The sequence below is a fragment of the Drosophila gunungcola genome, chromosome 3R, assembly GCF_025200985.1.
Source record: "Drosophila gunungcola strain Sukarami chromosome 3R, Dgunungcola_SK_2, whole genome shotgun sequence".
In the NCBI taxonomy this organism is placed as follows: domain Eukaryota; kingdom Metazoa; phylum Arthropoda; class Insecta; order Diptera; family Drosophilidae; genus Drosophila; species Drosophila gunungcola.
Genome location: NC_069139.1, coordinates 12,039,104 through 12,064,665, shown reverse-complemented (window position 1 = coordinate 12,064,665; position 25,562 = coordinate 12,039,104). Strand labels below are relative to the sequence as shown.

The 25,562-nt window shown below is 41.4% G+C and overlaps 4 protein-coding genes across 19 annotated transcripts in view; all 4 read left to right on the top strand.

The window, feature by feature from the left end:
• The first annotated feature begins 37 nt into the window (after positions 1-37).
• LOC128252612 (acylphosphatase-2) lies at positions 38-787 on the top strand. Its single transcript, XM_052980478.1, has 4 exons — positions 38-222; positions 279-295; positions 350-459; positions 519-787. Exons 1-4 carry the CDS (start codon positions 39-41, stop codon positions 631-633), a joined length of 426 nt encoding a protein of 141 aa, XP_052836438.1. The 5' UTR covers position 38; the 3' UTR covers positions 634-787.
• Positions 788-964: 177 nt separating this feature from the next.
• LOC128252606 (uncharacterized) lies at positions 965-10,178 on the top strand. 13 transcript variants are annotated; one of them, XM_052980462.1, is made up of 9 exons: positions 971-1,223; positions 2,139-2,886; positions 2,953-4,201; positions 4,668-5,164; positions 5,676-6,044; positions 6,316-6,634; positions 7,086-7,202; positions 7,408-8,299; positions 8,699-10,178. In XM_052980462.1, exons 2-9 carry the CDS (start codon positions 2,214-2,216, stop codon positions 9,251-9,253), a joined length of 4,671 nt encoding a protein of 1,556 aa, XP_052836422.1. In that variant the 5' UTR covers positions 971-1,223; positions 2,139-2,213; the 3' UTR covers positions 9,254-10,178. The 13 variants fall into 13 exon arrangements, with proteins under 13 accessions (XP_052836434.1, XP_052836433.1, XP_052836432.1 ...); XM_052980464.1 differs by having other exon boundaries at positions 971-1,281; positions 6,322-6,634; XM_052980463.1 differs by having other exon boundaries at positions 971-1,281; positions 6,319-6,634.
• Positions 10,179-10,322: 144 nt separating this feature from the next.
• Positions 10,323-11,930, top strand: LOC128252610 (techylectin-5B). Of its 2 annotated transcripts, none has more exons than XM_052980477.1 (3): positions 10,323-10,506; positions 10,567-10,939; positions 10,993-11,930. In XM_052980477.1, the coding sequence occupies exons 1-3, from the start codon at positions 10,501-10,503 to the stop codon at positions 11,703-11,705; spliced, it is 1,092 nt and encodes a 363-aa protein (XP_052836437.1). In that variant the 5' UTR covers positions 10,323-10,500; the 3' UTR covers positions 11,706-11,930. The 2 variants fall into 2 exon arrangements, with proteins under 2 accessions (XP_052836437.1, XP_052836436.1); XM_052980476.1 differs by having other exon boundaries at positions 10,564-10,939.
• Positions 11,931-12,662: 732 nt separating this feature from the next.
• The window catches only part of LOC128252776 (alpha-mannosidase 2), a 21,518-nt gene continuing 8,618 nt past the window's right edge, over positions 12,663-25,562 (top strand). Inside the window, exon 1 of one of the 3 annotated variants that reach the window (XM_052980817.1) lies at positions 12,663-12,979. Coding sequence is in view for 1 of the 3 variants with exons in the window: in XM_052980816.1 (XP_052836776.1) it covers positions 20,673-20,718 (46 nt within the window). In the remaining 2 variants the exon portion in view is untranslated. Of the gene's footprint in view, positions 12,980-18,801; positions 19,482-20,454; positions 20,719-25,562 lie in introns of those variants that run through there. The other 2 variants (XM_052980819.1, XM_052980816.1) reach the window with 2 other exon arrangements.

Sequence of the window (25,562 nt, the reverse complement as noted above, 5' to 3'; positions counted from 1 at the left end):
CCGCCCTGGTATGTGTTATCGCCCTGGCTACGGTCGCCATGGGCATATTTTATAATTCTATTTTGGTTGCCAGACCTTTGGCTTTATTGTGTTTATTGATATTGCCAGGCTCTGGTAGTTCAGAGGAGCTTCGAAAACTAGATCCCGACGACATAATGGCAGGATCTGAAGTTGTCAAGCAGTTGTTCGCCTGCAATTTCGAGGTGTTTGGACGAGTGCAAGGTATTTTGTCGTTCACCACTGATCTGATTTATCTAACTCTTTTTCAACCATTGCAGGTGTATTTTTTCGCAAGGTAGGTGCCCGGATTCTTATATCCATTATTAAAGATATCTCCCTTTTGATCTAGTACACCGAAAAGGCGGCGAATAGCTTGGGTGTCAAAGGCTGGTGTATGAATACACAGGATGGAACGGTCAAAGGACAATTGGAGGCTCCCTTGGCGGAGCTTAATGAAATGTAATACTAATGCCGCCGGCTTTTGGCAGAAACTATTCATCATCCACAATACATTGCAGGAAACATTGGCTCCAGACCAAAGGAAGTCCCAGTTCGAAGATTTCAAAGGCAGAGTTCACGCCAGCGCAGGAAATCAATGCATACACTTTTAATAGTTTCGATATTAGAAGATAGAACAGTTTTCAAGTAAATGGAGGCTTTATTTAAAAAAAAAAAACCCTAAAAAGTACCACACCAAATATACGTAGTTTAAACATAAACAAAACTCGGGAACGGCGCAGACTTGCATTTTGTGTTGCTCCGTCGCTTAAATTAAGTATGCACACTAGTTTTAAACTTTTTATTTAAATTTCTATGTTTTGAAGATCACATTTTTTAGAATGTAAAATTTCTTAACGCTGGAATTAGTAGATTTTTCCTATTATTTAGAGCAAATATCAAATTATATCAAAAACATATCGATAGGTAAGTATTAAATCACGGTATGAATATTTTTTTCGTAAAAATATCGATAAATTTTCCACATCCCAACCAAATAGTTGTCCCGCTTGCACACTGGGCCCTGCGACGCGCCACCGCCATAGGCGGCGCATGTGTCGAAAAGAGACAACCATCGTAGCGGCATCGTACTTTGGTCTGGCACAGAAACGCGTACAGCTTCGATACACGTCGTTTTGGCAAAGCAATGAAAAAAATAAATGAGGAAAAAAATCCGTGAAGAGAACCGTACCGTAATAATTCCCCCGTGCGAGTCACGCCATTGTGTAAGCAAAATTATTTTTGCCAATTGTGCGAGGGCACTTTTGCGGATCGGCCAAAATTGTGCGTATAACTAAAAAAATATACCTTATTTTTAAGCAATTTACAAATTCTTGCGTGCTGCCTGCCATCGGTGTGTGTGCATGTGTTAGTGAATACTTTCGCGCTGAAAACGTTTCTTTTCTCCCATTTTCGCTCGATACTGCAAAATATTGAGTAAAAAATATATAAAACCGAATTGAATTTGATCCGAATTAATAAAGACATGTGGAATACAATAAATGCGATTGTGTAAATAACTGAAAATAGTGGAGCACACAGTTGCACGTGCGTGTGTGTGTGTGTCTGTGTGTGTATGTAAAGGCGCGAGTTTCCGATTGAAAGAGTTAATTGTGGTGGAAAATATTAGTAAAGGAAATTACATAAAGACATGGAGGCCTCGGCGGCAATTTCCCGCCAGCAGATGATGCAAAGTCTTGAAAAATTGTGATTTTCGAGAGCAACCGCAATGATTTCGTCAGTATGTAAAGTAGTCTGTCTGTCTGTGCGTCTGTGTGTGCGGGTTCTATACAGTTTTTTTATTGCGCATCATAGTGTGCAATAGCGCGCGTTCTGACCTCTCTCTCGCTCTTATTGCCTCTCCTGCTGGCCAGCGCGTCGCTATGTGTGTGTGCGTACGTATAGCATATGTACATAACACGCCGGAAAAGACAAAAAAAACGATTTCCTTGGGAGGCGGACGTTTTTAATGAGATAAAAAAAATACACAAAAAAGTATATAAACGGCTTTTAGCCGATAACGCAGTATTCTGTTGGGGGCTTTTCAAAAACCAAATAGTGAGCCTAGCATTTGCCTTCAAAAAGTTGATTTGCCGTTGGCTTTGTCGAAATAATAGCCCGTGTTTTCAAATCCCGAACAGGATTAGCATCGAGAACCGCAGCAATCGAGCGGACCAAATGCCGCAGCAGTCGGCCACCGCATTAGCATCAAAACGATGGCCCCAGCGCTCACAGCCGAGCCACTAAGTCCCAAGGAGAAGCTAACCAGCACCGCCTCGCCCTCGGCCCGCAGCTCCTCGGAAAGCGGAGGAATTGGAGGAGGAGCGGCCGGAGTGGTCAAGAAGCCGGCGACGCCCACGCCAGCCACGGCCACCACGCGGGTCACCCGTTCGTCTGCGGCGGCGGCCTCAGTGGCTGCCTCCCCGCAGCAGCGATCCTCGCCAGCAATCAATAACAAACGGAAGTCCATCAGCGTTAAAGCCTGTAATGATCCAATGGGGATAAGCACCGCCCCCACTCCACACAGCAGCAGCAGCAGCATTAATCCCAATTCCACGACGGATGCTGCGGTGGCCTCCACCTCTACAGTGGAGCGCAACAACAACAACAGTAGCAACAGCACCTCCTCCAGCAACAGCTCCACGCCCAAGGACAATTCCACGGCCCAGCTGCTAGCAGATCTGACCATCAACTTTGAGGAGACGATCTCCGCAGAGATTTGCCTAAGGAAAACCCTGCCGGATGTGAGTCTGGGCAAAGAGCCGGCCACGCCTGCCTCGGTTTTGGCAGTGGCCACCAGTTCTGCGAATTCCGGAAGCGGTTTGTCAGGAGATACCTCGGTATCCTCAGCGGTGGAGCTGCCAAAGATAGAAACGGATAATATAGAGGGTAAGTTTACAAAGTTACTCCAAATGAAAAGACCCAGCTTAATGATTTCATGGCTTGCTGTTACAGAGCGCCTCAGTCAGCTGGATGGCAACGTCAGTGGTATGGTCGAGGAGTCTGCGCCTCCGCCTCCTGTTCCACATCCCGTGCAAGAAACACCCGTCACGCCCAGCAGGCCGCAGCAGCCGCCACTCAGTGCCCAGTTGGATTCTCCCCAGCCGACGCGAACCCAGCAGCAGCCACTGCAACAGATGACGCCGCAAAGCACTACCAGTTCCATTAATTTTCTTAAAGACGGAGCCGCAGGCGCTGTACTAGAGGACCAGGACATCGAGGAGGTGCTTAAGGCGTTGAAGACATTCGATGGCGGCCATGTCAATCCGGATACCATCTGCGAGTTCTTCGACGACGTGTGGGAAGAGTCAACACCGGTGGCTCCGTTGCCTGCGGCAGCTCCTGAAAATGTAGCCGAGTTGCCGGACGTGAAGCCCAGCTGCAGTGGCAACAGCCAAATCCTTGCCAGCAGTAGTAGCAACATTGCCCAAGCGAACGTGAACATCAAGCAGGAGCAGCGGCCCTGGCAGGAGTGGCACGCTGAGCTGAGGGAGCGGCACTACATGATTTCGCGCCGCATTGAGTTCATGCTGCAAAGGCTGCGTAAGCAGCAGGCGCGTCACATGTGCCGCCACACCAGCGAAGAGGTGGCCGGCGTCTTTGAGTGGTCCGCTCGTATTTCCCACAAGGCGCCCATTCCGGCAATGAGTGCCACGCTGTCCGAGCAGGAGGCCACCGTCCTATCGATTGTCTCCGGCCGTCCGGGCGCTGCCTTCTGGGAGGAGCAGAACAAGCATCCGCTGCCCGCCAGCCAGATGAGTAACGTGATCAGGCATATTGCGACGGCGTCCCGCCATCAGCAGATCTGCCAATCAGCCAGCGGGAGCTCGGCTACGCTGGCCCCATCCTCCAGTTGGTACAACAGCTCTAACAGATCAGCGCTGCCGGGAAAGCGGCCGCGAAAGAATCAATTGGATGCTACGTTGGCAACGGGAGCAGCATCTGCATCTTCGTCAGCATCTGGATTGGCGACAGTCACGATGGGAGCCACAAAGGATGCAAATACGCCGCGGGCGGATGACATCGTGCCCGGCTACGACACCTACGTGACGAGCGAGCTAACCCATGTGGCCGGTTTGCTGCACACGGAACTGCGAGAGGTCCAGAACGCCATTGATTCGGACGCCACGGAATCCAGTTCTGGTGGCGAGTCCGCCGACGAAATGGTCACCTACAACAACACACAGCAGCTGCCGCTACCCATGTGAGTACAGCTTGCCAATCTTGCTTTATTTATTTCTGAATTATGTATATCTTCAAATGCTGGAAGCGATTTAATAATCAATTTGTTTCCCTTTCGTTTGGGTGTTGTGAATTTTGAGCTTCGTAGCCTTCTGACAGTTTATAGATCAGTGAATTCGATTGTGTTTCGGATAAACAAAGGAATAATGGGACTTCCTCCCAAAAATACATTTTAATAACCCGTTGAAATAGTTGATTTTTAACTAAGTTTTGTCAACCACAGTACAAATAATAGGTGTATAATGCAAAGAATAATACACTTTCTATTAAATTTGTTTTCCTTTGACGCTAACTTGTTTCCTAAGTAAAGAAAACTGTATTTCTGGTTTAAAATTTTATTAAACTACGGCAAAAGTTTCGCTATAAATAAATTAAACAATAATAGTTAGCTGCGTTCTTAAAATAATTTTACAATTCGATTTTTGCAGCACTCGACGCGCTGTTTGGCGATACTCGAAAGATCGGGCAGGCATAGCCTTGCGCTGGTCGTGGCTCTGCTCCCAGCTGGCCGACTTGGAGATGAAGACCCGACAGCACAGCGACCTCTTCGTGGAGCTAACCCAATCCAAGGGCGAGGTTCAGCTGGAGGCCACACCCAAGACATCGCCGTCGCTGCCACCGCCTGCGAATGGAATCATGGAGGAGCCCTCAGCCGATTATCTCTGCAGTCGGGCCAGGCCATTGGTGCTTTCCGAGTTCCGCAAGCGCAAGCTCTTCCAGACCACCAACATGCACACGATTTCCAAGAAGGCCGCGCGGCCCAGCAACATCAAATGCGGCTGCCAGTGGCCGCAGGTGCCATGCACCCTGTGCACGGGTCGAACAGATCCCACAGCGCCCCGTGATCTGGTCGAGACGATGATGCCGGCCAACCGGGTGGCTCTGCTCGATGCTGGCTACCATCCAGTGCTCAGCTTCCCTAGTGGTGAGTGGAAAAATCCACGAAATTGGACTTTCTGGGTTTCACTTTTGAAAATATCCTACTGTTTTCAATCTCTAGCTTTCGTTGGCTGTTAGGCTAAATTTGCAAAGGATTGAATAAATAACATTTAAAGGGAAATATTGGTCTTTTTTAAAATCAAAAATTCTTTAAATTATTTTGTTGACAGCTAAAAACTGTCATTAATTGTCAATCAAATGATACAATAACAGAATTAACTCTCGTTTCAAGCCTTTTTTTTGGCCTCTTAAGATTTGCCCTTATTGATACTATTGAAATCCAAATATCTTTACACAAATTCGAAAATAAATGTTCTAAATATTTTTAAGAATACTGATTGGCTTTAAAAAGCTTAAAATTCTCTCCATGTGGAATTTGGATGAGTTCTTAAAATTAATTGCTCTATTGAGAAAGTTAAACCCAGAGAATATGCCTGGAGTTCATTGAATTACTTGAACGTTAAATTAACCTTGTTACTTCTTGTTGTTTTTTGCAGATGTCAGCCAGTCGGTGCACCTGGAGGCCGTTGCCCGCCAGCCGGACTGGCAGTACCGCGTCATGCGCAGCCAGGCCAAGGCCATTGTCAAGGCCATGTGGAAGGCGGAGCGCGAGACGCTGGCCTCCGGCGGAATCGGCGGGCAAGCGGGCAGCCGACGGTCGGGCGATGCGGTCAAGCGGCGTTATATACGACGCAAGGAGCGCAACAACAACTCAAATAAGGAGGCTGGCAGCGGAGCTAAGGCTGCCGCTGCAGGAGGAGCAGGTGGAAGCGGAGGCGTCGGGGGAGGGGATAGCGGAAACGGTACTGGTACTGCTACTACTTCTTCTTCTACTACGCCTACTACAACGCCACTTGTGGCCAACAGTAAATTATTGTAAACATGACGAAATTCGATAATTGTTATTAACATAAAACAACAACAATCTTTTGCATCTCTTCTTCTTCTTTTTCTTTACATCAATCAACCGAAACACGAAATTCCACAACACCACAACCACAAAACAACCAATCAACCAACCAACAACAACAACAACAACGACCAAAACTCCACCAATTGTTTTATTTTGCCATTCCGTTCTTTGTCTCCGTTTCGTCCCTGTTCCGCATTCAAATCACGGATTAATCGCAACAACAGCAGCAGCAGCGGCCAAGGGCAAACGGCAACCACAACACCCAACTGGAGCGAGCAATTCCAGCTCGCTGTGGCCCGACTCTCGCCAACGCCAACAACCACGCCACCACAGTCCCTCCTCAACCTCGATCTCGGCACTCAGCGGCTCTAAGAAGTCACGCAAATCCGCAACCCACAACAGCAGCAGCAATTCCACACAGCAGCAGCAACAGCACGGCAGCAACATCAACAACCATCAACTAAACGGCTACGGTGATCAGTGGGGGGAGCAGAGCAGGAGTCGCCGCAACTCTTCGCCCACCCACAGCCATCGAAATGAGAAGTAAGCATTGATGGGTTATAAATAAGTTTGAAGGGCGATCTAAATCGGATTTGGTTGCAGTTAAGGGTAACAAGTTTTTCGAAAAAATTAGAAAGAAAGAGCATAAGAAATCTTAAAATTAAAAAACGAAGCAAAGAAATAGTAAATAAATATGACTGATGTCTTTATAAAATGAGTCTTGTAAAAATGTTCTTAGTTCTTTCGAAATATTGCCTAAAACCAGGATTTGGTTAGTTTGATCTAAAGAATTCGCGTCGTTTTTTGGTATTCAAGAAATTTTAGAAAAAAATTAGAATTCGTAATACTAAAAAAAAAGGAAAGAAATACTAAGCAAACATGACTCTTGCCGTTATAAAATAAATCCTGTAAACATGTTCTTTGTTCTTTAGAAATATTGTTTAAAAGATTTTAAAAAAGGTATTGTAATGTATTTCTTTTTTTTCCTTTGCAGAACCTCGGAGCGCCGCGTTCGACCCATCTACGACATCAATAACATCGTTATACCATACAGCATGTTGGCCCAGTCGAAAATGGAGATTCTTCCCTACAAGGAGATCCCCATACCCAAGTAAGTATTCAATGTTAAAGGTGCTGCTATTAAAAAATGGTTAAATTTAATGCAAAAGTATTAAGTCAAGTTGAATAAGTTCCTAAAACCCAAAGATAAATCTTTCTAATGGTTAAATGATTGTATAAAGAACTATTTTGTATCATTCATCAGTCCACTCATAAACAATAAACATTTAAATGACCACCACTATCTTTACTTTCAGGTGGCGCATTGTCGACAGTGATAACGATAAGACAAAACTTTCGGCGGATGAGTCAGCGGAGTGTAAACTGAGCAATGGCTGTGCGGCATCAACGTCGGAGAAGCTATCCAACACCCAGCCAAGAGAACAACCGCAACAACAGTCGGCCGTGCAGCCTCCAAAGGTTAATGGCCTGAGGAACAAACAGACAGCCAAGCACAATAACAATAACAATACCAACAAAAATAACAATAGAAATGGACTGGTAAATGGCAATGTCAAGCAAGATGAGCCCAAGGCAGTGGAGGACGAGCAGAAGGAAAAGGGTATCAAGCCCAAGCTCAACGGCAACATCGCAAAAAATGTGAATGATAAAACTGCCGAAAAGCAGTTGGAGATCGCCCAGCCAGACACAAAACAACCACTGCCCAAGCGACCCAGGCTGGAAAAGCTTGCCGACGAGGAGGTTATTAAGCCCAAAGCCAATGGTCAGGTGGTGGATATGCAGTCGGAAACCCGCAATGATGAAGAGGAGGAGTACGGCGAGGAGGATCTCTCGGATGAGACTTTCGTTATGCGACATCAGCGCGCTCTAATCGAGGAGCGCCGCCGTTTCGAGACCTTCCTCAAGTTCCCCTGGAGCACTCGATCGCGTGCGAATCGACGCATCGATAGTCGCGCAGAGTCGAGTGGCGCCAACACACCAGATCCCGCCTCGCCAGCTCCGCACATGGGCGGCATTGGGCACGACAACGAAAGCATTCCCTCGCCGCTGGCCCATCCACTGGACGGGTTCAATGACAGCGGCGAGCTGCTGGTGGGCGGACAGGCGCGCCAAGCCCGCCGCCGGACCACGTCCAGCAAGCTCAAGGATCAGGTGGAACGGCGCAGCACGACGCCCGATTTGCGGGAGGTGAGTCGAAAAGAGGGTTAGCGTTTAGAGAAACAAACATGCAATATTTTGTGTGTGTCTTTTAAGACTTTTGAGAACCACTTGTTGGTTTAAATCTCTTAGATTTTTATTTTTTGTCCGAGTTTTAATCAAAAGTCGTGTCATTAACTATAATTTAAAACCTTAAAACTTCTTGTCAACCAAAACGTAATATTTAAATATTAAAATAATTGTATGCTTGAAATTAAGTAATTAATAATAGATTTCCGATTTCTTTTCTTGACTACTTGATGAATAACTTTTGAAAATCGATGTTCCGCCGAATAAAACTTTTCAATTATCCGCCAAGTAAAACTAGTTATTTAAGATAATATATAAATCTACTCTGCCTAATAGAAACAATCATTTTTTCATGGACAGCCCTATGCAGTGATGCCTTCGCTCTTCGAACCCCTGCATTTTCCACTCTCCGAAGAGGTCTACCAGAAAATGCTGGCCGAGACGTATGCGACGCCTAGATCGATGTCGGGCTCAAAGCGGGCCAAGAGCAAGTCGGTGTCCTCGAACTGCGATGGGAGCAGCTCCACGGGATGCAGCGGTAGTCGGCGCAGCAGCAAGTCAAAGATTAAGCTGAATGGCCAGCTAAATGGCCAGCTCAATGGTCATCCTGCGGCAGCGAAGATAAACGGCGCAGATGGGGCAAGGGAGAGTGGAATTTCGGAGCCGGAAGATGAGGACGTGCTGATGGAGGAGGAGGACGACGACTACCCCAAGCATCATCTGGCGCCACTGGACGATGAGGAGCAATCGACTCCGGATGCCGAGCTAGATCTGTACGATGCGGCGATCGATGCCTATCTGGGCGATCCGGAGGCGCTCGAGGAGGACATGGCCGAGGATCCTTTCGAGGACGACGATCCCAACGATCCGGAGTGGAAGACCCGGACCGAGGGGGTTCGCAGCAGACGCATCTAAGAGCAAACCCAAAGCAAATAACTTTCGTTTTCGTGATTCAAGTCTTTTAAACGATTTGTCAATTTTTTAAGCCCCAAAACACACACAACACAAATCAGCCGGCGCAGAGCAACAATTTTAACTTGTTTTTAACGGATTGATTTGCACTCACAACAGCATTGCATACTCTAAGCAATCGTCTAAGTTATTTAGTTCTACGAACCCACAAAGGCAGAGATAAGCAACAACACAACATATACATACTACATACACAAACAAACAGAAGCAGGAGCGAAACTTGAAATATTCAATGTAAATAAAAGCTAAACATATAGAGCTAAGCAGTTACTGATACATGTAAACTAATAATCGGCCATGGTTAAGAGATCATCGAACACACTTACCAAGCCGTGCTTGCGTGGTGGGTATGTTCGGTTCGGAAAGTGGTCAGCGGTTAAGCAGAAACAACAAAACCCACTTGGGCTTCAAGCCAAAGTGCGCTAATGATAAAATATTAAGGTAATCTAAATATATATATATATATACAAACACATTTAAATTTAATATATATATATATGCATACATAAACATGTAAATGCCAAGGGAGCAGATAGCAGAAGATTTGAAATGTATTCGCACCTGCACACAAACGATATAACAATTAAACAAAACAAAGCGATTTTCTGTAAATTGATCAAGCTTACCCCTTGGCCTCTAGCCTAACAATTAATCAGCTGGCTTTAGGCCAGTATTTCTTATTAAAACTTATTACAAAAGTTTATCAACTGTAAATGTATAGAGAGGAATTCGAGAGCCGCGAAATGTGAAAAACGATCGATCGATAAATGTATGTATATGTATTTTAGTTGCTTAGGCGTTTTCATTTCTACTTTAAACGTTAGTGGCTAATTGTAGCAATTAAAAACATAAAAAAAAAAAAACAAAACCACAAGCAAAACTAGTGCGGCTATGTCCGAGAAAAATGTTTATTCTAATTTCGTTTTTTACTATCTAATGCGTATGTTTCACCGCAAAGCTAGAAACCAGATTCATTCGTTAAAATTTGAAAAGAAATACAACAGAAATGTGAAGATTAACTAAGGACCGCAGAAATACAGAATTATATATTCGTAAAAACGAGACACATGGCATGGACAGCCAGAAATGATCTATTGGGGATCATCAGCAGATGGTGCACTTTTAACAACATGTGTGTGGGAAAGTTTTCAAGCTGACTTCATTAGTTGGTGATTGAACTTGGTATTGAGATGATGGTAAGTTCGGAAAACAGATTGCCTTAAAGGACTGATAATTTGGTTTCTTATTTAAAGAAGCTTTCTTTGGTTTTTGTCCTCGCATGGATTTCGGTTTTCCTGGGCGGCACTCACACTTTGAGTCGGATTAAAAAGTCTGATATTGGCTTAAAATCTTTGGAGGAGCTGATCTTGATTAGAAAGTCATTGGATAAGCAGGATCTCAGGCTAAGAGGTTTGGAGATCAATCTGCATCGTGTGCTGAGCAGGGTGGTGCATCTTTTCCATTCAGATGTGCCTGCAGCGGGCAGATCCTTCTCTAAAGAAGATCATTTAGCTGAAATGCCTAAGCGACTGGATCGAAAGATTATCGGGAATATTGCTCAGGAAAGTGGCTCATTTAAGGGGTCTGATTCAATAGATGTTCCCAAGGCAAAGGGCATGCCAAGAGTTGGTAAGTTGATTTACCTTATAAATTATGATTACTCACCTGGTAATCCTGTCTAGACTTTTACCAGCCTGCCAAATCGGCTTGCTATGAACTGGATGAAAATGTTCGTGTGGATGGCGTCTATAGGTTTCTGGTTCCGGAGCGAAATGAAGTCCAGCGGGATTTGTACGAGCGTTACTGCGCCTTCGCCACCGATGGTCCCGCCTGGACGGTGATCCAGCACAGAGGTGGCGCCCTCGATCCCCCCGAGAACTTCAATCGCAGCTGGGATGAGTATCGCGCGGGTTTCGGCAATCTGTCTCGGGATTTCTGGTTCGGCAACGAGTTCATCCACAAGATTCTCTATCGCGACGATCATGAGCTGAGAGTGGAGTTGCAGGAGGAGCAGGAACCGATGGATTGGGCGGAGTACCCCACGTTCCGGCTGGACAGCGAGGGCTACAACTATCAGCTTTTGGTGAAAGGCGGATTTAGGGGTTCGCTGCCAGATGCCCTGGAGCAGCACAATCAACTGGATTTCAGCACCTACGATCGTCGGAGCGATCATGGGACCTCCGGAGATTCCACCTGTGCCGAGATTTACGGCGGAGGTTGGTGGTTCGGCCGCTGCACACGGTGCAATCTGAATGGAGAACATGGTGTCCACCAGAGAGTGAGTCCAGCAATCGTCTGGTTGAATTGGCGAAACGGAACTGCCAAACCGAAAGAATCGCGCATGATGATACGACCCGTAAGACTGATTCCGGGTGATAACTTGGACGAGGAATAGACGGTGGCGAATGGGAAATTTAAATGGAATTTAAATTTTACAAATGGTGCTCGAATTTCTGCAATTGAACGTTACCGATAGGTGGCACTGCAAATAAACGTTACCGATAGGTATCGAACCCACTAGAACTTTCCATTACTAACTGGACTTTTCCATTAATTCTTAACTATTTTCTATATTCCGACAATGAATTTATTAAAAGAGCTCTTCTACAAAAACTTAAAATTTGACTTTATTTGAATATCACAGCCTTTGAGGGTCTTTATCGAATATATATCGAATGGAACTAGAACTACTACTAAAATCCTGTTTTGGCGCTTAATTTCTTCTTACTTTTCCTGTATCTTATTTTAGGTACATGATCAGTACATTTTATAATATTTGTGTTTTAATAAATATAATTATATTTGTTTTTAATATAAATCCTTTTAGTAGTGTTTGTAAGACACAGGAATTCATGTTGAGATCAGATTTGCGCAATGAAGGAAGAGGAAATCTATTTAATGATACGTTTCCGTTCAGAATAAACCCGTTTAGGGTTTATGATACGGACAAATTGTTTAGTAGATAAAACGTAATAAAGTTGTTTTTTCTAACAAAAAAAATTACGAGCAATTTTGAATTGCGCGCTTTTTGTTATAAACATTTAACATTTCTGTTAAGAAATCGTTGTTTTTAAACATTTTTGTTAGGAAGATGATTATTTATGACAGTTATGTTAGGAAACGTTCAGTTTTAACAGATATGTTAGGAAACGTTGAATCATCTTTCTTCTTATTTTTTGTTTCTGTTCGACATTTCGCTTACATTGAGGTGGATTTTTAATTATCTTTCTCCTTCTATTCTTCTGTTAGTTCGACGTTCGGCTAACATTTCTCTGCTAGTTCGACATTTCGCTAACATTTCGGTATAATCGATGGTTTTTGCAGATTTGCTTAACGGTCATACCAAGTTTTCAATTTTGAATTTTTTCGTCCAAACAACATCGCCGTTCGGTCGCATTTTCTCGTTATAATTCGCGAGCTATACTCGAGATAATTCAAATCAAGTGTTAGTTAAATAGCAAGCCAGTCAACTAGCCAAATATATTTATCTGATTTCATAAATTTTTTACCTTTTGATTGTTTTTGCGCGGGTGTATGTACACAAGGTCTCGTGTGTGTGTGTGTGAAGGATTACAGGAGATTTGTAACTGTTCTGCGAAAGCATGTGTGTGTGCGTTGGAAGTCAGGAAAAGCGGAAAAGTTATTAACAAATTCGGTGTTCAACAAAAGGTGAGAAATCGAAAGCTAGTATTGTAGGACCTGCAACAATCAATATAGAATCCACCCCCAAACCGGATTTCACTGTCATCTACCAAACAAAGAAATTTTGTGTTTGTTTCTGTTTGCGGGGCCCAATTAAATTATCCGTCTAGACCGATTTTGAACTCGATTTGCAACGGGGATGGCCAAAAATAAAATCGGAGCAGACAAAGTGTTACAAAATTGCAGACGCAAGACGATGAAAATAAAAGGGGGGTCTTTAATTTATGCAGCTCTTCTTTATTTAGCCCTACTCGATCCCATACTTAGGCCATTGAGAATTCATTGAGAATCGTTTCGTCTTTTTAAACACCATAACATATCTTCTTGAATGAGGGGAGGGGGGGGGAGCGGTAAACCCGTTTGAGCATCTCGTTTTGTTTTTATTTTTGTTTTTACTTTGACTTCTGTTGTGCCATGCAGTTCGCTTTTGTTTGAGTTCCCTGCTCCGCTGGCATTGTATAATTCAATTTAAATTGATTTTTTCATTGTTGTGGTGTCCGTTTCACTTTTTTCTTTCTCGCGCGAGGGGCGCTTTCTATTCTACATTACTCTTTCCCCACTTTCAAGCCCCCTTCTAATCTAACCATCTGGATTTAGGGTCTCTTGTTGGCTCCGACTATTGGATATTCGCACGCCTGTTATTTCTACAATAGGAACGTGCTAATTAGAAGCCATTGGTGTCTGTTTATTTTGAATTTACAGATCCACTTAACCCTTGTATAAATTAAGTATTTGTGAGTGCGGTATGTTAATTTGAAAAACAAATTTCAAGGCTTTGTTGCTAAAACGAACATCTCTTCGAATAAGATATTACTAAATTCACTCAAAATCGAACTTAAACAAAACATTAAGTGTAATTCTTTTACTCAATGTTGCAACAGCGGTGTTAAAAAGATTTAATTTTATAAAATTTTCTAGAACTAAGAACATTACTCACTTGTTATAGACTATCAATGGGTTTCACATAATCAAATATTATCTGTGTTTGTTTGATAGAGTCCCATATATTGATGGTAATTAATTCCTTTTTCAACCTTATTGGCCTTGCTTAGTTCTCTCTTTGTTTTTAGTTGTTGTAGACAGGTACTAAATCCATTCTAAGTGAGTTTTATTTCTTTGCGTGTCGCGACGTATAACTAAATTCGCACTAGCCGATTAAAATCTGGCTTGGCACGAACATAAACACGAGATTCCTAAATCCAAGTTCCCATGCTGTTGACTGTATTCTAGTCTGTTTGGTTTTTGCTAATTTGCAATTTTTAAACATTAGGTCGTGTGTTAATCGTACACGCCAAACACATTTCCAGAATCGTACGGCTCATTTGCATTGGCATCCAATTTCGCTGACAGGGAAAAGCTGCAGCGGGCAAAAATTCTCCTATAATCATACAATCATACACAATCGATCGATCATCAAATGTAATGGCCTAAAATTTGTACTCCGCCCACGCCGTCGGTGGTCAATGGTGGCCAATGGAGCTGAAAATGCTTAGTGTCGGCCGGGTCCTCTGTGTGGTATATTTGAGAGCTGGCGGGTTCAATGACTCCTCGAGGGTGATGGTGGCAGACGTCGTCCGGGGATGATGATGACGTTGACGGAACCGCAACAGTTACAGCACCAACAAAAGCATCCCAAGCCACGGCAAAACACCAATAAAAGCAACAAAGCCGGTGCCACTTGCAGTCAACAGCTGGCAAAAAAAAAAAAAATCATATACCAACCACAAAAAATTAAACCAACAAAAAAGTCAGAAAGCAAAGCCAAGTCCTGGCGTTCTAAGCCATTTAATACCCTTGCAGGGCAAAGTTGTGAACTTAAAAAAGCATTTTATTTAAGGGTAATGCTTTGAATTAATATTTAAGATCAGAAGTTACTAAGGAAAAACAATTCCTTACATCCTAGTTAAGTTGTATATTCATTATAATTATTATAAGCAAAGTTTTACACATATAAGTATTCAAAAAGCCTTTACATTAATTTATTCCACGTGTAATCGTTTTGAACTATTATAAAGCTAGATTCAGGTGTAATTAAAGAATACTGCAAAATAAACAAGTTTTGCAATCTAAAACTGGTTTTCCTATGCAAACAACTTCGTCAAATATTAGATAATCGTTAAGCATATGATTAAAGACAGTTTTGCGAAAATATATATACCCTCCATAGAGGGTATTAACCAAAACAAAACCGTAACTGTGGCTAAACGAAATGAAACGAGATTTCAATGCAGGAATTTCCATTACAAATGTTGCGGTTGTTAATGCTATTGTTGCTGCCACTGAAGCCCGGTTGGTTAACTTTTGTCAACTGTCGTTTGGGGCAATTGGGCCTGTGTGCAGCAATGGGATCTGCCCGAGATTGCGGCCAAAACGGAGGATAGGGCCTCTCAGCGGCAACTGGCAATTTGACAAACGCTGCACGCACTTGGCTAGAATCGGTTTTTCAGGGAAGTCTGCACGTTGCACGTTTAGGCCGTGTGCAAAACTCAAAAGTCGATTTGGCTTCGAGTGCTGCCAATAGGCCAGGATGGGATGCAATTGACCCGAAAACAAAGTGGGCAAGTGGAGGTACGGAACCACCGGCACTGCAGGCCGCAAAAACTCGTTCGAGTTGATTTGGCATCATTGTATTCATCTTGTGGTTCAATGAGTCAGCCCCGCAGTCCGCAGTCTGCAATCCGGTCCGCATTTTCGATGCTTGACAACGTACGTTCCTTTCCCCTTTCACCCGGTCTTGGTCTTTCCTTTCCGGCCCTCGTGGTTCCGAATCTCTGCCCTCAATCGGTTGGATGCCCGATGCCCATTTGGCAGGCCGTAAATGCAAAAGGGAAATACCAGGAGATGGGAGGGGAGGAACCAAGGGTCCGGGGAGCACGAAAGCCAGATGCTCTGATCCACTCAAAATTAAACTTTTATAGGGGGTTGCAAAAGGTTTCAATATACACACACGAATTAAAACTTTACAGACATCTGTTTGCAGTTTAATCTGTACGAATAAAAACAAATAAAATATCAGCGTTATTATCTCAGGATCAAAGTTGGCATGACAGGTTTTAATTAATTGTTTTTAGGAAAAAGTCTTAAATTTAAAATGGATTAACATACACAGTTTTCAAGCTTATTAAGTTCAATGATTAAAATGGCAATTTTTGCTATTTTTCGCTATATTTTTAGTAAACGTGTTCAGCACTAAGAAATCAACACTTTTTTTTAATAAAACAATGCTGCATTCGACACAAACCAATTACAAAAGTTAATAAATATAAACTTACCAAATGCAAACACAGAAACATACTGAAAAATATTAAATATAACATAAATGTATATTGATAATTGTTAATAAAAGAAAAGGCGGTATTACCAACTTTATTTTTTGACCTTTTTTAGTTACCTTGATAAAACTGAAACATTTATGCAAAATCTAAAAACCATCAAGCTCACCCCTACAAATGTAACATATTAAACTAATAGAAGAGAGCATTAGGCCAGTACTGTAAAGTATTTCCTATAGATTGCCTTATGAAAATATTGCACAAACAAACTACTAAATGTGTGACCAATTAGTCTTTATTCGTATGAGTAACTTTTAGAAATATAAAAATTAAATTAATATGAAAACTAAATACTAAAGATGGCCTATTGAAAATATTGAACAACCAAACAACTAAACGTGTGACTAGGACCAATTAGTCTATAGTCGTACTTGCAACATTTAGGATATAAGAAATTATCTATAATATGTTACTGAAATTGATCTCGATTCCAGACTCCGGGCTTTGCCCTATAATCAGCGCCTTCCTGCCAATGCCTTCACTTGCACTTGCTCCGTCCATGTGGCCATCATCGCAATTATCATGCTCGTCTTTGTGGCACATCTTCGTTGTTGTTTGTCGTTTGTCGGTCGTCGCCGTCTCATTTGCGTGGGCTTAACAACAAACAGAAGACAACAGAGCCAACAACTTTTTCAAGGGCCTGTGCCAATTCTCGACTGCTCTCTTTCCGCCTCTGTTTTTGTTCTCCATTCTGCCTTTTATGGCTGCTTTTACTTGGCAATCGATAAACAACGACCTTCTCCCTCCCCGTCGCCAGCTGAAATGGCTAGAAGTTACTGGGATTACTTGGAGGGGCCTTCTCCAGTGTTCTTCCCGGGCTCTTTTGTCTCGTCCCGTTTAGGGTAGCTTATTCGCCACTTGAAGCTGCCAGCCAGTCAGCCACTCGAGATGCTCTCTCCCCACCAATTTCCTCACTCTTTCCACCTGCCCTCCATCAGTCTTCAGTCCTCAGTCATCAGCCATCGGGGACCTGCCCTCCAAGCCTGCTCCTTCTTCCACTTGTTTCCAGGCATTTTTCAAAGTTAATTGCTGGCTGGCAATCGCCTGAGAAAAATTGCAGAAAGGCCGTTGAGGGTTAGTCCACTCCAGCGGCAGAATAGACCCATTCTTCAGAAACTGTTACTAGGATTTTATGAATTCCAAATGCGGCAAAATCAAAATTCCTCCAAGGTATTTACACATACCTAAAAGCGCAGGGAATTTAAAAACTTGTAATGTAATTTTAAAGGAAATATAAAGGGAACTTAAACCTTATTTATGTTTTGGTTCTTAGAAATTAAGGCGAACGAGGTTCTCTTTTAATTCCTATCTTCAATTCTGGACAGGAGTTAGAACCTTTAACAAGTTCGCAGATTAATGCCAAGGTAAAGATTTCCACGTTGTGGCTGTAAAGGGACCGAAATGGTTCGCCCATCGCCAACGACGTTCAAGAACTTTACAACAAATAAACACAAATATTATGTGCAAAGCCAAATGATTTAAAACACAAAGTCTGGCAAAAAAAAACTTAAGGAAGCTGTACAAATTCCTAAATAGTTGGAATAAATAGCTAGGAATGCAGAAAACTTTCTTAGAGTCTAGGAATTACAAGTGCCAGCTGAATAGGGGAATAACATTGAACTTAAATAATACATGAATTTAAGTAAAACTAACAAATGTTAAACTAAGCTAGCTAAAGCACTGTCAATAAATACAAATATGCGTCTATTGATTGAGTATTTGAAATAGGACTGCATTTTTATGAATTTTAAAGACAAACTGACTGACATATTCAATCTTTTTCCGGGTTCCTTCTGCAAATAACTATAAGACGCAACAGAAATAATTAATAAGTACAGCTGTCAACACTTGAAAAAAAAGGAAACAACCCAGCCATTTCTTCCTTTGACAAACAAGGAGCCATTGGGAATCCCAGTTGATGCTTCCCGCCTCAACCAGTTGCAAAACAAAAGTAATTCCAGCTGCTGCTAGAAAAGAGAAGCTAAGGGGACGACTTGGCGAACACCTCCGCATTCCAAGGCGTTCAGGGGGATTGTTCAGGTGAGGGGGCGGCGATGGCGATGACGATGAGGATGTCTATGTGGCTCTGATGTTGACGGCGCCGACAAAGCAAATACAAAAGCCAAACCTGGCAACCAGAATGAAAACAGAGCCAGCCACATCGTAACCAGCCAGATCGCAGTGATGCTGTTGAATGCAAAGACAATAAGTAGCTAAATAATATGGTATTTAAAAATATTTTTTTTCAAGCATAGCAACATTGTTATGTTCTAGCATTTTCTGATTATTTTATTTTTTAACTCCAGCAACTCGCATTTGATGTAATTCGTGCTTTTGTAATTTTCTTGTATGTTTTCACGTGTTCTAAAACACACAGCCCCCTCGCATTTATAGAAACCACTCAATGTTTGCTTTGACTTCTCAATTAGATTGTATTTTGACAAATAAAAAAAAAACAAAATCTAAAATTTTGAGTCTAAAGAATAAATTAATTAATGAAATTTTTTTTATACTGTGCTAGCTACAGAAGATTGCGAGATACGAACAAAAAAATGTATGTCTAGGCGGGCAGCACTGGTGGAGGGATATGTGGCTGGCGATGGTGAGATGGTGCTGCATTTGCCGGCTGATGACGAGCCGAGGTGGCCCGAACGCAGGCCGAGCTCCTGCGGACTCCCCGCTTGGCAAGTCAGTTGTTCTGGGTCCTTGGCAGCGGGTGCGTCGTGAGCTCCTCCAGGCTGGGCCCTTCCATTCGATCCCTTTTTTCGCCGGCAAGGACGACGCGAGTGGAAAAATACAAATAAATTAAACGAGAGCGCGAGAGGATGGGGAATTGTTACAGCAAATCAGAGTGAAAGGTCAACAATGGCTTTGTAGCTTTGTCTCTAATTACGAGTGTTCCATTCAGAGCCAATAAAGGATTCAATCCGCTGTGCATTCATTTAAATTAAGCGAAAAAAGGTGGAAACTTTTCGTTTCCTCTTTCTTTAACACTGTGTGAAACAAGGAAAAACTTTTAGCGCAACGTTTTGTGTGGCTGTGTGTGTGTGTGCGTCTGTTTGCGGGCGCTGATTTATGTGTTTTGTCCTTGTTCTGCGCCAGGACGAAAGGACCTTTTTTGCCATCCCGTTTTGTGTGTAAGTTGGTAATGTAAGTTTATGTAATAGACATTTAAATTGCAGTTTATTTTAAGGTCTAACAATGCGAAATGAAAGCACAAAGTTGTAAACTTTTTTGTTCAGGACATTCTTTTATTAGAGATATATTTCTTGGGTTGATGTAGTTACATGCTTTATGAATTAGATATTTGGACTATTAAACTGTGTTTTAAAAATTCTTTAAACATTTTTATTTTGTATGTCCGAAAAAAGTTTCTTAACCTTTCTTTTAAAGGCAGAATACCATTCTTCTAAGCCTCTTAATGACCTGTCTTAGTTTTAAATGGTTTTCTGTTGTATTTCTTTTAAAGAATAAGGTCTCTCAATTTATAATTGGGAACTAAAACTTCATTTTTTTGTAATACATTTTCCTCACAACGGGCAGAAACTAAAGATGCATCTAAAATTTCTCGTATGTATCCGGTTTCTTCGTGTTCGCCTGCCACACGCCTGGGATCATTCCCCTTTCGATTCCCGCCTGTCACTTAAGTCGGCCCGTGTATCGATTACGCCGATGAGCATATTTTCCCGGTTTCGTGCCACTAAAATTAGCTGGTTCAAACGACCCCCAACAAAGCAAGAGTCGCAGGTAATGCCTGCCACTTCGAATTCGACTCCAACTCTATGCGGTTATTATTTATTTTCATTAGTTCATACTCAAATTTCCCCGGTCCGTTTTGCGGATGGCGTGCTGTCAATTTTCCGGTGGCAGGTTTTTGGTTATTGCGATGTCATGTCATCATGCAATCGTATCGCTTTACCGCATGGGCCGACCGAAAGTAATCATTCGATCCTCTCCCTGGCATTGGAAGATCTCCCTCAGACACCATATTACTAATGATGCGTGAAGAAAAGGGGGGAACGGGCCATGAAATGGCCAAAAACGTATGGGACACGTCGCCGATGGATGTTCCGGATGGAGGTTCCATTACCATTGATGCCCAGTTAGCCACGGCTCGCTTTTGGCCTTGTGTCGTTTGGCTTTGGCCACAGTTCCACTTGGTTAGCGGTCGCAGCAGCTGCGAATGTTCTAAGCCGCGTTTTGGTTTTTGCCAAATAGTGCAGAACCCGCTCTGGGCTTAAATGGTCATCATCGGTCAATCAGCGTTGGACATCGAATGCTGGTTTTGTTTAGCCAGTGATTTGTGACCCAATTGCTAACGAGTCGCCATGGAATTTGTTTGGAAAACCGTTAACAAAAGGCAACAACTGATGCGTGAGTGAATCATACTTTAAAATAACATGTTATCTGTTTGCCGTTTTAAACAAGTAGCTAAAACAATAGCCAGTTAAAACCCATTTTATGGTAAATAATTCATAAATACATTTGCAGTTCTTAACTGCTAGGAGGCATTTATTCAAAAACTTTTTAATTTGCCCAGACAGTTATGTTTTAAAAAGCCATAAATACATATAATTACAAATTGTGTTGTTCAATGTGTGAACTATAATAATTCAAAGTAATAATGGCGTAAAATTAATTACTCATACATTTATGTATATGACATAAAAATGTATTTATTAACGCTGCATAAATGCATTTTCAATTTAAACACCATTTAAATGGGCTCAAAATGCCATAAGTAAATATATAAACATTAATCATGTTTTATTTATGAGAGGTAATTAAATAGATTTAAAGTCAATTTTAATTACAGTGAGGGAAATAATATGGAAAGTGTTTACAAATCCAAAATATTTCATTACTCACTTTGAATTAAACACATTTAACCGTCAAATTCTTAACTTTAAAGACAAAATTCTAATAGTTTGAAAGAAGTTCTATGGAATTTGAAGGAAATTGGAATTTGTTTGGCCTCATTACCTTGAAGCTCCCAATTAGTTTACACCTGAAACCAACAGTGAGTCAGAACTTTTATTTCGTTAAATAAACAAATGGAGACAATAGGGCTGGTTTTGGACCCACTTCACATGGAGTCCGTATCTGGATCTTGGTGAGCGAATGGTGTCAAACTGCTTGAGGCTGCAACACACTCAATGTTCCCACAATATAGGAATCTTGGCCATATTTACTTGCGTATATGAAAGCGATTGGTAACTGTAAACCTGTTACATATACATTACAATCTATGCGAGTGAGTGTTTTCCCACCGTTTAGCTCCATGAAATTGAAACGGAAAATTTCATAATCAAAGCCATAAACGTTGTTATTGTTCGCCATGCTCCCCAAGATACCCTGCCATTTTCCTTTTGTCTTGGCCCCGCGTGAAAAATAAAAATGGAAAACAAACACAAGAATTAATTTTCATTTCATTTTTCTCTGCGTACATTTAGCCAAACAAAGCAAAACGGCAAAACCTTCCGCACAATGTAAAAGGTCTCACGTTCCTGGAAAAAAAGACTCGCATTTTATGATACGACTTGTGCTTTGTCAGCATCTAAAGCATTTTATAGCTTTTGGTCTTAGCGTAAAGGACTTAGCCCAAGCCATATCAATAAACTTATATGGGATAAAAGTACAAATATAATCTTAAATTGCTGGAACGATGGCTTAAAGAAAGGTTAGGGAAGTGCCTATATTTGTAATATAATTGGGGGCACACAATAGTTTAATTTATGATTAAATTAAGCTTAGTTCCCGGTTGAAAGGAAGTAATAGCAAACGGTTCTTGGTTAATGTAATATTTAATATTTAAATATAGTTTGCTTTAAAACATTATTTAAAATTGTCCATAGATAACACCACAAATAAACTTTAACCTAAATTAATACTACAATTTAATAATTATGCCTTTGTGCTGACAAAAATGTAATATCAATGCCTTTAAAGCTGTCAACATTAGGAACATTATCGTCGTATGTGTCACCCGGAAAATAATATTGGTTGCGGATCCAATCTATTTGATTCACACAATCTGCACGGGGTGCATAGAAATGCCACTAATTAGTGGCAAATCAATTGGACTCACCTGATTGGCGAAAGATATGTGGACTCATGCACCATGGTCTATTCGATTAGTGTTCAAGTGCCTGGAACGGAAGAGCTATCGACGAGGTTGTTTATCCGCTCTCTGTGGGCCACTTTTACCTCCATCAATTGCAGATATTAGCAAATGAGTTTTGATTGCTTAATAACCGAAACCGCTAGGGGAAATAATCCGAAAGCAATCGAAGAGTAACTTTCTCTTGGCAATTGTTTTTGAGGCCCAGTTCCTGTGGGAAATGTGTGTAACCCGATATGGATGTGGTATACCATATACAGCCAACCGTATGACTGCAGTTGTTCCGCTTGCAAATTGGTTTTTGCCCGTTGACATTTAATCAACATTGGCGCTACTCCCGCTGTTTTCCCTACTCTATTCTCTGATAAATACCACTCCGAACAATCCCTTTATGGTCCGACTGGCCCGTGCTTTTGGCCAAGTTTATGGGCACAGACTTTAATGTATTTGTTTTTTTTTCTCCGTTTGGCCATATGTCACGAATGGCGTCGCTGCATAAGTGAGTAACTGTAAAATCGCTGGGCTAGCTTCAAAAGTTCTACTTGTCTAACGGATGCTCGCCGTAAAAACACAGAGAGAAAACTGATGTAACTTCATATCAATTTGACCTTTAAATAGACAAAAGTCTAGAATTTAACCGCTTTTAAAATCAATTTTACATTATTCATTGGTAAAAGTGATAGGGGTTTTTGCTGTATCGAATTGAAACTTGACATTTTTTGTTTTGTGTGTAGATATACTCCCTCAGTCCCCTCCAAAAATTTCATCGCTCGCTTCGCTGGGTTGCCATTGACATGGGGACTTACTGCAGCGGGAGTTCTTTTTTCTGACTTTTTTTTTGTTTTGGTCCCATTTACTCAATTGTGGTCGTCGAGTGGGTGAGTCGCAGGAAAGGTGTGATATGTGGGGAGCGACTTTGTTTTATGGGTTGTAAAACATAAAATAGAAAAGCATAAATCTTGAGCGGAGAAAGCAACGAGTCGGATTTAATGAGGTTTCTAACAGAAAGGTAATATTGTTATTTGTCCTGGGTAAAAATTAAAGGTAATTTAAAGGAAAAACATTTTAGGCAGTAAAAAATAAAGACCTATAAATGTAATTTTAGTGTACACGTTCTTATTCTAACGAAGAGGGCAATTATCATTTTTAAATAGGCAAAATGGCTAGGTTTATTTCCCATATGTTAAATTTTTCTATTAATTAAAGCTACAAGCAAGTCATTGGTTAAACCAATTTATAAAAACTTTAATTGACAGTTGTAGCACAAATAATGGCTTATGGAAAAAGGCAATTAACTATCACAAAACTATTTGAAGAGAAACTTTTATAATTGTTAAGTGTACATAATTGTTAAACTATTAAATTTAAATAAAGTTTGGAAAAGCTTTTTGCAATTACCAAATGAAGTAACGCACTAAGATGGTTAAATGCAATTACAAATGACGAAATTAAAAGTGGAACAATCTTGATTATCATAATCACCGTGCTTTTAGATCTTTCGCTGGATCTTGACAACTTCCTCGGGTAATTGCCCTCCATATGTCGCCCTCACCCAACAGTTCTCATAATTCTAAGGCCTGTTTCAACTTACTGCTTCGCCGGCTATGCTAATGACCCACTGTATCTGGGCCTATGTTCCCCCGGATGGTCTCAAGTTATTTGTTATTTGTTTTTTTTTGTTTTTTGTTTTTTTTCGAGCCTCATACGATTATATGGTGGGCACATGCCAAACCCACACGCTCTACTGGCGGCTTAACCGGCGCATTACTCATGCTCATCTGCCCCGGAAAATTGCCATAACTGGTTGTTCCCTGCTTCCCCATCTTTGCCCCTTTCGGTCGCTTTGGTGCAACGTTAGTTTCTTTAATTAAAAAAGCATGAACTCTGAAAGTAAAGTTCTGGGACCTTACTAAACTGCCTGCCCTCAACGGAGCTCACATTGCCCATTTTCTGATATCGACAAAAAGGAAGCACAGGGAACCTCAGCTGCCATGCCACTCCTAAAGTCCAAAGTCAGAGTTGAAGTTTGAGTTTCAATACCCTCTCTGAAAGTTTTGGTAAGTAGTTTCTCAAAGTGACAACATTGTCAACTTCATTGTTCAATTTGTTCCTACAATTAAGTATTAGAGGGCTATTGATAAAAGAAAAACTTTATTTTATATACCTTCAAAAGTAATTAATGCAAACTTTAATTTTGAAGCAGTAATACTGTTGTTTCACTATTTATACTTTTTATAAATCATTTTATTACTCATCCAACTAAAAATTTTCCTTTATTGTAATGCAGAATATTATAGTTCAAGATTGTTAATATCATAAATGCGGTAACATAAAAATAGAGGGTACAAAAACTTCGTATTGTGCAGTTCGATATCCGCACTCTTTTTTCTTTGTTTACTTTTTGGGGAACTTTTTGCGTTCGCCGCTAAGAAAACAGTTTTTTAACCGTTTTTAAAGTTTGTTGAGAGCTTGGGGCAAAGGCTTTTTTTCGTTTCGCCTTCAGTTGCAGCTGCAATTTCCGTGCCATTTATGCAAACTATTGTTTTTGTTCTTCTTTTTTTCGACCTTCCAACGTTTACCATTTTTAAACTGAATTTACGTTCACACTTCTGCCTTCTGTCTTGCCTTTATTTCTTGGCCTCCTTTTACATTTCCTTAGGTGGTGGCAATAACTTTACATTAACTTTCTGCCTGAAAGTTTTAATTAAAAGGAAATTAGTTTTTTTTGCCATTTAAAGGTGTCGCGATTGTGATTATCAAAAACAAAACAGCGACTAATTTGTTTCCCTTTTCAATTGTGGGAAAGTTTGCTAACTAAAAATTCAATTGGAGAAGCATTATGAAATTGAATAACAGCGATACAAAACTTCTACGCCCGCACAAAAAACAGGGAAAATAGTTAACAGAAAAGTTCACAATTGATTCCGAGTGCTTTCAGAAAAGTTTTCCATTCACAAAACTACAAATTTGGCTGGCAAGAGCACAAAGAAGGCCAACCGAACCAGCCAATACATCATGGCAGAAACTTGGCTAAAAATAAAATCGAGTGCTTAGACTAGCAGATACCCTTTTATATATATATCATGTTAATATTTCT